This window comes from Anthonomus grandis, chromosome 11 (genome assembly GCF_022605725.1).
Source record: "Anthonomus grandis grandis chromosome 11, icAntGran1.3, whole genome shotgun sequence".
Taxonomy (NCBI): domain Eukaryota; kingdom Metazoa; phylum Arthropoda; class Insecta; order Coleoptera; family Curculionidae; genus Anthonomus; species Anthonomus grandis.
In genome coordinates, this window is record NC_065556.1 from 29,872,811 (window position 1) to 29,884,734 (window position 11,924).

Consider the following 11,924-nt stretch of genomic DNA (forward strand, 5'->3'; position numbering starts at 1 on the left):
TAGACGTCCACTAAGAAGGGATTTTTTAAAATTCCATCGGGAAGGGATTGAAACCACCCCTTATGTATCATAGCTTCAAAACTAACTACTTTAAAAAAAAACGGTGAAACACGTCATTTTTACTTTATCTTTTTACTCAATTTGTATTTTTTTAAGGGCGTTAAAACCACCCTTTAAGATTTTAACATCTTTTTTTATCCTTAAATCGATTGCTTTTCGGAGAAAAACTGCAAAACACTTCAATTTAATTTCTTTTAATGAAAACAATAGATTCTTGAAAATTCCTCCACCCTAAAGGGGTGAATTGGTGTGAAAATTTATTTTTAAGTTTATAACGTTGAAAATTGATATTTTATATTATTATATATACTGCTCGTATTAATAATGCTCGCCCATGCTCATAACAACATTTCGTTTTCAAATTATGGCCAAGGATTTGATGTTTAAACTTTGTCTATATATTTTATTAACACCCTGTATATATACCCTCTGAGCCCAAAAACAAACCGTAATTAAAATTAACTTACTTAAAAGTAAGGCACAAAGATACTCACACCGTGTTCATCTTACTACAATTACACCCAAAACAAACAAACAAAACCGCTTTCCAAATACGCATTTAACACTCGAATAAGACAAAGTTACTATCTACTAAAACTTAATAAAATCAATCACATGTTGTGCATTCCAGGCGGGTGACGACTCATCAGTCATAAAAAGAATTTATAAGAAACCCTGAACCTGTCTGCGACCACTTGAAATAATAATTCTGATAGATTGGCGAAGGCGCCTATTTCAACATAATAAATCCGCGGATTTGAAATAATTACTACAAACTGGCGAAAGCGTCGGACATATTTCAGATATTTCAGTTATTTCAAATTGGCTCGGACCCCTGTTTAAGGAATCGCCGAGAATTATTTTACTCTAAAAGCAGAAACGGTCGACAACGGTGCCAATAGAACCGCATTCGTCAGTAATTCAATTATTTTTCACGGTATTGTCCCTGCGTTTATAATAATTTCATATTAAAAGAGTTTAAGACGCGACAACGCTGTACCGTATCGCTTGACTGCGGGCATCGAAGTTGATTTATTTATTATATGAACTTGTACGCTCACCGGCACGAAAAACGGGGCACAACTTTAGCACTTTTGTTTTAATAACTTAGACCTAAATAACATCAACAATTTTGTTGCATTCGATTGTTGGCATTCTTCTTGTGATGAATATCGTCTTGAGAAATAAGGTCCCATTCCTCTAAAAGAGCGTATTTTAATTCATTTAAAAAAGTTAAAGGAAAAGGAACACGATATCGTAGTCTTCAAACATGTTTAATTGGGTTCGCATCAGGACTTAATGCTGGCCACTCCAAAACTGGAAGAACTACATATTAGGGTGGAGTGGCAATTCCAAATATGGCGATGCCTATATTTGAAAAAGTTGCCTTTTCAAACCGCTGATTAGTGCGCAAAATCTGGGTTTGCTGTGACCTTATCTTTGGCTGCCCAACGAGGCATGAATATTCAAAAAATCAAAATATTTCCAAATTTCTATGCACCTCTTCGCTTATTTCCTTTTAAAATTTTATTGAAACTACTTTTTTAAAAGAAAATAACCCAGAACTCACCACTATATTATATACTCATAATTTTTTTAGTTCTCTAAAACTTTATAATATTGACTTTTTGTTTCAAATATTGGCAATGCGGCTTTAGAAGCTATTTTGGACCTTATATAACCATCACGTGCATCAAAGCCACAGACTGCAGTTGATGCTTCAGTTACCAATTTGACGCAGCGTGACTGCTTGTGAATGGCATGGAAACTTAAAAATGTCAATTTCACTTGGAACTTCTGAGATCACTTCCAAAAGACACTGTAAGGGGCGGCTCGGTAATTGTTATCGACTGCGAATCAATTAGGTTAATGTAGTCTGTGGCCTTGAAATTTAATAAGGGTACCTTAAACTCACGTACTTTTAGTCCTAATGGCTTGTGTTTTCTACATTTTAGCAGTCTTCTTAAACCTAATTCTCTTACTGCTTTTCTACTATCATAGAGCATAGCTAATAACATATTTTCTGGCTGAGCGAAGTACCCGTTTCTTTGAATGACAGGATCAATAATATTTCTAATTTCTTCCGGTAAGAATCTGGATTTTTGAATAATTCCAAAAACCTGTTTACTGTTATGCCTACAGGAAGATTTAGATTTTATTTCAAACCATGAAACATACACTTTCATAATATATTGCCTTAAAATTTTAAGGTTTGTTGATGGATTTTCGGTACCAACATATAATCTCAAAATTCGATTGGCTGTAGTTAACCACCTGGAATGATTCAATTTTTCTGGTCCTCTCTGCGACAAACTCAAACAAATGTTTCCTGTTGAAATTGCAGTACAGATTTCATAAAGGTATTGCTGGTCGGTACTAAGTTCACTTGGAATAATTGCAGGTAAAGTAGTTTCGATTTTTTCAAACTTTTTAACAGGCATTTTTTCACAGTTTTCCAAATGTTTTCCTATTTCGCCGCTATATCCTTTAGGCCCTATAGTACCGCCTTCCAAATTTTGCAATAAATGACGCAAAGGAAGGTCGTCTAATAGAAACTTCAATTTGTCTCAATATTCCATTTTTTACACCAGTATTGACTACTGTACCATTACATCCAATAGCCTGAAGTTTAGAGAGATCCATGTTTTTCTCTAGGAATTCTAAAATGCTTTTTTGGATATTGGTCGAATGACCAGAAGTAGTAGTTACATGACCTAAATACGTGGATCCTGGTTCTGATACTAGTATAACATGCTCTTCTATTATGGTTTTTCTTGAACATGTATTTTCGCCTTTGACTTAAATTATTGTTTGGCCTTTACGTCCGTCAAAATATAAACCATATAATGGAAATGATATTTCCTTATCTTTTCTTTTTAGGTCACTACGCGCTTTTGTTCTCTCTCTTCTTATTTTGCTTCGATCGACGATCTTGGAGGGGTCTCCTTTGGTTAAAATTCCCATATCTGTTAGAGCTGCATTTACAATAATTGCGGCAGATCTATCGGATACGCTTGTTCTAGTCTCATTTGAGAAGTTGAGGGGCAGCTTTCTTCTATAGAACTTTCGCTATTTGCCTGGGAATATTCTTTTTCTATAATTTTACTATTTTTACTGGAAGAAAAAGGTACTTCCGACTGGTTATCTGTTTCAGTTTCTTTCAAGAGATGTCGTTCTTTTCTTTCTTTCTCCTTAGTTTTACGCTCTAATTTTTTTTGGATTATTTTACTAACTTTGGCGTCAACATTGCCAATTGCCATTTTTTGAGTGGTTCGCTGATCTAACAGAAAATCCCGTTCAGCTACAGGGTACTTTGGTCTTGCAGGCACATTTTTAAAAATCTTTATATAAAATAAGGCCCGCGTAATATAAAAAGCCAATTTTCAAGGTCATTTGGGCAGCCAAAGGTGACGTCGTAGAAATCTGAAATTTTGCACACCAATTTGTAATAACAAAACGCAACTTTTCCGCATATAGGCATTTTAAGTTTCAAAAAATTTTTTTTTTCGCTCCCTACTACATACATCGTTTACTCTTTCGTTAAGTATTCTTGTATAATTCATCGCAGTGGAGTTTGGCGTTATCGTGCATCGGAATAAAATTATTTCTCAACATAAGGAACAACAAATCCTTGCAGAAATTCATTAATGTACCTCACATCAGTTAAAGGGACTTCTTGGAGTGACGATCAACTCTGTGCGTACCTATAGAAATATCCCAGTTTATAAGTGAATCACCTGGATAGTTTACTCTAGGACTAAAGGTCTCTTTCACAACCGTATCACCATTTCACGACCATCTAGAGACTGAAGGCTAAATTTTGAGTCATCAGTAAACCGCGCTCCCATTAGTTTTTACCCCAGTGTTGATAATTCCTGGACTTGTCGCTGATCTATGAATAGCTAGATTAGCTTCACCAAGTCTGAAGTTGACTTACATATACAGGGTGTTTCCTAACTACGGTACGAAACTATACAGGGTGAATCATTAGGTCGTTTTATGAAAAAAAGTTCCTATGAACGTATGTCGGGAGTTGCTTTGTTTCTGAGATACAGGGCGATGAAGGTTCAAAAAAATAAAGGTATTTTAAAAATACTATAACTATCCTTACGCCGATTTGGTTGAAATTTGGTGCAGTTATTTGAAGTTATAAGACGCTTATTTAGCTGTAACTAGATTGAAATTATTAGGTCCAGTGGCTTGTCAGTGGGCACCACATGCTTATTGTTGAGAAAAAAACAAGGCCAATAATTGTTTTGCAGCTTTTTATTTATTTTTGTATTTAAGCAACTAAAAATACAACTTTTTCGTATCTTATTTTATTATCTTCATATCTGGCTTTGTTTTCGAGAAAAAAAATTTAAAGTATCTTTAACTCATTCTAAAAATTATCCATGGACGACAACATGAAATTAAAACCAATTAATTCGATAAACAATTTCGACCTTAAAGTACATGAGCAAAATGTCCACCCTCCAATGCACCACTTTTTGGTCTCTTGTGTCTTGTTTACTATGATAATAAACATTCAACTTCTACGATTTTTTAAAATCTTTCTCTAGTTAAGTAGGTCTCTTTGAGATAATGGACGAGTTCTTTCAGTCTAATACAATAATAACAGTTTATTTATTTAAATTGATATAATGATATATCTAAGTATACTAATAAATATTTAATACGAAAACAGTGCTGTTAGATTGGATATTATACCAAAAACGGTGATATCTCAAAAGAATTTCTGGGTTCTGGATTTCTGAATTTCAGAATAGTGTTTATTTAAAACTCATATAATTTTATATATAAATATTTAGTATTAAAACAGCGTTATAAGATCTGATAATATATGCTAATCAACATCAGGGTCCTTACCTACCACACCCTAAAATCAAATTCGTTAAGGTAAATATTTAACCGAAGTTGTCAGCATGTTTTACACAGACAACCGCATATATTTGCCAACACTCCTTTTGTTGGTTTGCGAACCCACCAACCACCAAAAGCTTCAGGGTCACCCTTTTTTTCCACTCTCTTCTGTCTAAACCGATGTTTTGCCATAATGAAATTAAACTGTGAGAACATTAACCGAGTATTAAACTACTGGACTTGGTCATGGTCTATCTATAGTATAACAAGGAGAAGAATATGACCTTCCTGGAAGAGTCGCTATTGTTTGAGGCAATTATCAGCGGTTACCCTTACTGGTTGATAACTAAATTTTTAAAAGTAGTTTTTTGTGTTTATGGGATTTATGTAGCGTATAGCGTAACAACATTTTCAAACTAAAACTAATTTGACCAACAGTTCAGACTAGAATTTTAATTCTGGGGTCATAAATGTAACTTACAAATCCCGCTACATTAAAAGAACGTTCCAAGTATATTCGATGGTTGAATTTGCCCCTGTAGGTACCAGCAGCCACGATTGTTAAAATCCAACGAACTGAAAAACATCTTATCCAAATAAAGTCGTCTTATGAAAGACGACTCTTTTTAATAATATTTCCAGTACAACACGCTTAAGAAGGTTCACACCCTGGGACACCACGCTCCTTTAGTGGGATGGGTCGCCTTTTTGCAAATTGTAAGAATTTACTGAATTCTGGGCTGCTGTTTAAACTATTCTCCCAATTTACACCTTGCGTCGTCTTCTATTTTTATTTATTCGTTCGGGTGTGAAAGGATTATTTACACTTTCATAATGGTAGTATATTGATTATATGTAGGTTGTGGCTATTTGGAAGAGAATATAAATAAAGTTATCACAATCATATGTTTTGCCCCATAGGCAAGAAACTATTAATATTTGACTGAGTGTAATTAAGATCAGTTCTGAATTGAAATTTAATTACGATTATCCATGAAATAAGTTTAACTTTACATGAATATAAAGAGGAATTTTTAGCAATTTTAGTCAAGAAATTTACAAGAATAATTTTCCTTTTTTTTAATTTCCTGGAAAAAAAACAGGAAAATTTATCAGTCTATAAAATCCCTTTGAATAATTTTTAATCATTCTTTTTAAGGGCAATATTAATATAATTTTCATTTTATATAAAATACTAATGTTTCAATTCAGTTGATAAAATTATTTCAAAATATTCAAAATAAAGCACCCATAAATCCAACATTTCTAGGTAAATTGTGCAAACGACCCAAAGAACAAACACCATAAAAAATGTCGTAGCACCATTTTTTATGATGCAATTTTTTTTTCCCAAGAATAAAGGTTGGGCAATTTTTTTATAATGTTTTAAAAAAAGGGTATTTTTTATGGTGAGTTGTGCAATTTTTTTCTTCGGTTTTTACAAGCGGTTGGACAATCTTGGGTACATTTTACCGAAGTGATTTTTTTATGGTGCTAAAGTGAGGATATTCTTCGTGTATGATTATTACTGGAAGCCATAAATAATGATTTTTTCTTGGGTGAAGGGACGGTTTTAACTTAAATGTGTCATTTTTAAGATTCTTGTATATTTTGTTTCTCAAGCAAGGTCTGAGTCACATTGAAATGAGCTTACGAGGAACGGATTTTATTACAATGTAGGCAGAAATACAAATTTAAAATGAGAGATGAGGAAATTGCCAAAATTCTGAAAATGTTTCCAATTTTTTTTGTTTTTTTTTTAAAGGACTAAATTGCCTAATAAAAACTTAATTTTAAGACGATTTTGTTTTATCCAAATAATAATGTTCTTCTAGTTTTAGGTAATTTAACATTTAAGAGATTTCTGAATTTTTCTCTGCAATTAAAGAATTTTTTATTTCGACCAGGCATCACTGTAATTTTTTTTAGCTTCCAGGTAGCTAAAATTGAATTTTCAATTCCCTGCAAGTTATTTTTCATTACTTTCAGGCAACTGAATGAAAATAGGATATCTCGGATAATATGAAAGCTACAACTTTGGGGATGATCTTGTTGGATTCAGAATGACGAAACTAAGACAGAACCGTTGGTGTTTTCCCGATAGTGGATATAGAGGCTGAGTTATCGACCTCCAAAGTTTGGGTTTTTTCATTTTTCGGGTATACCCCCCGTATCGAATTTTTTCACCAAAAATTAATTTTTTTCGAAATCGAACTAACCATATCAGCGGCTTCCTCTCGTCACCCTCATTACGAAAACACCGGGTTATAACGGGATTCGAGCAGAACTAACTGAATGAGAGCACTTTGAATTTCGGAAAAAGTCACTTTTTGACCTCATTTTTGAGGCCAAAAATGGGCTCCAAAAATGCGATATATAAGCTATTATGAGGGCTGCGACCTTGCCGAAGATTATGGAAAACTGGGTTAAAGTTTTGGGTTCGAATCTCAGGCACGGGCATCCAGATCTTGATGAAGCTGAAATCAAAACATTTTTCGCATCTTATTTTCTGTAAGGTGCCACACTTTATTCGGACACAATAGTCGCAGATACCCGTACATTTTATTAAATTTCGTTTACACTGTTTTAGGGAAATAACGGTCATATTGAAATTCCTTTCCCGAATTTTGTTCAGTGCACTAGAATTTGTGAATTATACTATTTATTTATGCTATACAATGCAATTATAACTTAATTAAGCGTATATCATCGTAGTTCGATTAGTGTTAATAGAACATACTATATAATATTTAATTTTTAGATTCGACGTAAAATTCTAAAAATTTTATATGCCAAAAGAAGTACAGTGAAAAACCAGTTTTCAAGAAATAATCGATTAAATGACATATTATTTAACTATTTCACCAAACGATCACTTAAAGCCACTTATATAAATTTTTTGTATTTTCGTTAACGAAATGTAATACTCACAGCAGAAATCTTCATTAAAATATTCTAATACGTCCCAGAAACGGTCATTGTGTGGTCAAAAACTGTCCACTTCCTGTCCTACTATTACCCATAATTGGCTCCGACTCGTATAACATAACTTAGTGTCCGATTACTCAACTATTGAGCGAGTTCCTATTATCTGTTTGAATGTATATATATATAAGAGTATGTAGAAAGGATATGAGTTTTGGCGCCAATAACACAATATAGGAAGCGGATATCGATCATGATATATGTATGAATAGATTTAAAAACGAAAAAAAAAAAAGACGAAGACGCATTTACATATACATATCAGCAACTATTGAGGATATACGTTAAAAAGGGATGTTCATTCAGAAAAGTTCGTTAAATGTGCCGCGAATCTCGTATGATTATATGGTATCAGATCGTCTTGAAAGACCTGTAAAGGGCTGAGGGGCGGCCCTGACGTCAGGTAGTCTGGGAATGGCCCTTTGACATGTTGAGATTTACATGTTATATATCCACGCTTTGATTTTCTTTTTACGATATTGCTGAAAATTATCGTTTTATATTTTGAAAATTTCCATAGGGGAAATTGATGGAAATCAGGAAAATTTAAACCATAAATGATCTATTCTAAGAATTTTAGAGCTTTTGTAAAGTCTCTTTATATGTTAGTTGTATAAATATTTCATGAAAATATTTAAAAAAAATTATTTGAGTTAACAAATGTAGGTTTATACACTCATTGACAATTACTAATAAACTATAAATAAATAAAAAAAAACAGTTTTAGGAGCGATTTGCTCTAACTTTTTGAAAATTGGAACAAAGGGCTTAGATAATTTGTACACCTTTTCTATTTTATTAATTAAGACATATTTAAATAAGAACTATAACATTGACATAGAACTGGACAAATATTCTGAAGTATCGTATAATAAATAATCTTGGAATATTCACTGAATGTCCACAGGGACCATGTTCTACCGCTGCTGCCTGTTCGTGCGTATAATTTAATCATTTCAATCCTGAATCATATATCTGCATTATAAATTAAAAGGGGGCGATATACATAAACCTGCAGAAATTGTCAACAAGGCAGAATCTCCAATATTCTCAGTAAGTAAAAAATTATTCCTGCACAATAGCTAAACTACATAAAAAAAAAATGCAAAATATATTGTAAAACTGATTATTTTATTAAATTATATACAAAATATCACAGATAAAAAAAATTAAAGCCATTAACTAATATACAAATAAATAAACTACTCGCGAAATTAATGATCTACCAGGGCCTCCAAACGTTCATGCTATCAATAGAATCCTTCTTGGACTCAGTAGGCAGGAACACAATATAATCCCCCTGGGGGATCCTGGAAGGATACAGGGCCACCCTAATATTATTTTCACTAGCACATATATTATTCGCCTCCTTTTTTGTTCCTGAAGCAACTTCTTGTAGCTCGTTTAGTTTACAATGCAAACTTTGCAGGTACTGCACGGTCATCTCCAGGATGTCAGCCTTTTCCAGTTTGGCAGTTCTTTGTCCATTTTTGCCTCCATCTTTTAGGGACGATTTGGACTCGAGCAGGATCCGTTTCAGGACCTCCAGACTATCGTTGATCCGGGCACGACGTTTCTTCTCCATCAACGGCTTGCGGATCTTTCTCGTTTCCGAAACTGGTTTTTTCAATTCGGATTTCATGTTTTTTTTTTTTAATAATGTGAAAGCACTTGAAGTTGTTTGGATGAACACGAAAGTAAATATGACGAGTTGAAGGTGTGTTGGGTCGTTTTTGAAGACGCACGACCGTCTTCCCCACTCCTTCGTGTAAGTTTACTTGTTGAATGGGGTTGTGTATATGGCCCTTTGATGACAAAAGATATCGAGAAAAGGGCCTGCAGACCAGGTAAGAAGTTTCGGGGTTTATTTTTTTTTTGTTAAAATTCGTTTTTTGAAAGATTGATTATTTGAAGTTGATATAGAGCATAAAAAAAGTTTATTAATTTTTTAGTTCATGTAGCCCTGATGATAACACAAATTAGTGCCGAAACTCTGATGGATATATTTTTTTATACTTCAGGAGATCTTGAAAACCATATTTTTAATTTTCTTAAGAAAACATTCGTAATTTAATGCTACCCAAGAAATCTCTGATGCTTTGAATTTTCGAGAACAAATAAATTTAATATTCAATGCTTTCGACAGAATTCCTTGAATATTATTGGATTCTATTATATATATTATATAATATAGAATATTATTAGAGTTTATTAAGAAATCTCTTTGTGAAAAGGAGCATTCAGTGAATATTAAAGGTTAAAAATCTCGGCCATTTATTCCAATATATCGTCTACCTCAGGGTTCCAATTTGGGTCCCTTAATTATTTATAAATAGTTATACAAGAGTTTTTAAAAAATTAACAGGTTTATTGTTTGCGGATAACCTAAAAATTTACAAGATAATAAAAAGCCTTGCTGACTGACTGTGGAATCACAAAAAGATTTGGATAAGGTCATTCAATAATTTAATATAGGTCCTTCATGTAATAGGAAAAAACAGTTTCATGTACCCGTACAAATTAAATAATGTCAATGAGGTTACTGAAGTTTTGGTATATTTATTAAACCTGTAGAATATACGTATATCATATCGTCGCTAATCTTACCAAGGGGCGAAAGCGACATTTTTTTCGTTTTGGAGTTAGGTCCATCAAGTGATCAGATTTAAAGGTATCTATGATCTAGCAAACTGGCAAACGACCATCTATAGCAGTTCCCGTAAACATCAAAATTGTCTTATAGGCGTAAGCGACACTAAATACATTATAGGATCATACTAAGAGGCGAACATGTACAAAATGGAGTTTCGCCTAATTGTCAGATCTCACAATAGTAATATTGGTTGTTATGCCTACATCTTTCTGTAGCGCAACCCATTTTTTTCTGTAGTTAATAGTAGTGTTTTGAAAAAAACGGTTATGTTAAATTATTATCGTGAATTAGACGATCGTGGCCTTCGTGAAGTATACCTTTTTTCAGATGGTTGCGGCGGTCAGAACCGCAACACGATTGTTTTTACTATGCTGCTGTATACAATAGAAAATTCGAAAAACCTTAAAAAAATACGTTTACATTTTTTTGAAACGAACCACGGTCAAAGAGAGGGCGATTCGGCCCATAGCTCAGTATCAACAGCTATGTCTTTGGCCGGCGACATCTTTACACCTGCTCAGCTTCCACCTATTCTAAAACTGGCTAGACGAAATCTACCATACACTGTTATTAGCATGAATGTAAATGATTTTTATAATTTTAAATTTGTATAAAGTCGGTTAAAAAATTCGAAACACACGAGGATGTCGATTGGACAAAAGTAAAGGAGGTTATGGTAGACAAAGACAATATTTCACAACTTTTAGTAAAGAACAGTCACCTTGCTGAAAACTACTTTGTATTGCCCCTTAAAAGAAATACGCTTGAAATCATGACTCAGCGTATACCTCTTTCAAACAAAGACTTGATAAAACTCTCTCGAGATAAGTACAATGATCTTATTAGTTTATGCACAGGTCTTACGCCGAATGTAAAAGATCCAATATTTCAAAAATATTTTAAAGATCTTCCGCATGAATAAACAGTCAAATGTTTTTAATTTTAGTATGTTTCGATAATCTTTATTTATAAATTAATAAAAGAAATTATCATTTATTTTTTTTGTGGTTATCCTTTAGTATCTACTGTTAAAATGTGTATGTTTACTTTTAAAATATTATTAAATTTTTGATATATAGGAGTTGCTATTCTTTAGTTTGTTAGCTTTACTGAAACTAGTTGTTACTGTTAAGTTGTATTAACAATATTTTTCATAAATCTACCTTTCATAACGAATAAACAAATACCTGAAAGAGCGGTTACATGTTTTATTTAATTTGAATATTAGTATAATAGAACAGGCGAACATCCAATATAACATTCAATAAATCTAACCAATGGGCGAACATCCATTTGGGTCAATTTTAGCTGTAAATAACTTATAGGTATTCAAATTTTACACATATATTTAGTAAGCATGTAT

At 32.9% G+C, this 11,924-nt stretch overlaps 1 protein-coding gene across 1 annotated transcript; it reads right to left on the reverse strand.

Moving 5' to 3' along the window:
- Positions 1-9,130: 9,130 nt before the first annotated feature.
- LOC126741931 (helix-loop-helix protein lin-22-like) lies at positions 9,131-9,550 on the reverse strand. Its single transcript, XM_050448407.1, has one exon. The coding sequence runs from the start codon at positions 9,548-9,550 to the stop codon at positions 9,131-9,133; it is 420 nt and encodes a 139-aa protein (XP_050304364.1).
- Positions 9,551-11,924: the final 2,374 nt, after the last annotated feature.

Bases quoted from the DNA above. Each gene is read 5' to 3' on its own strand.
- LOC126741931 (XM_050448407.1), bottom strand. From the start codon at position 9,550: ATGAAATCCGAATTGAAAAAACCAGTTTCGGAAACGAGAAAGATCCGC.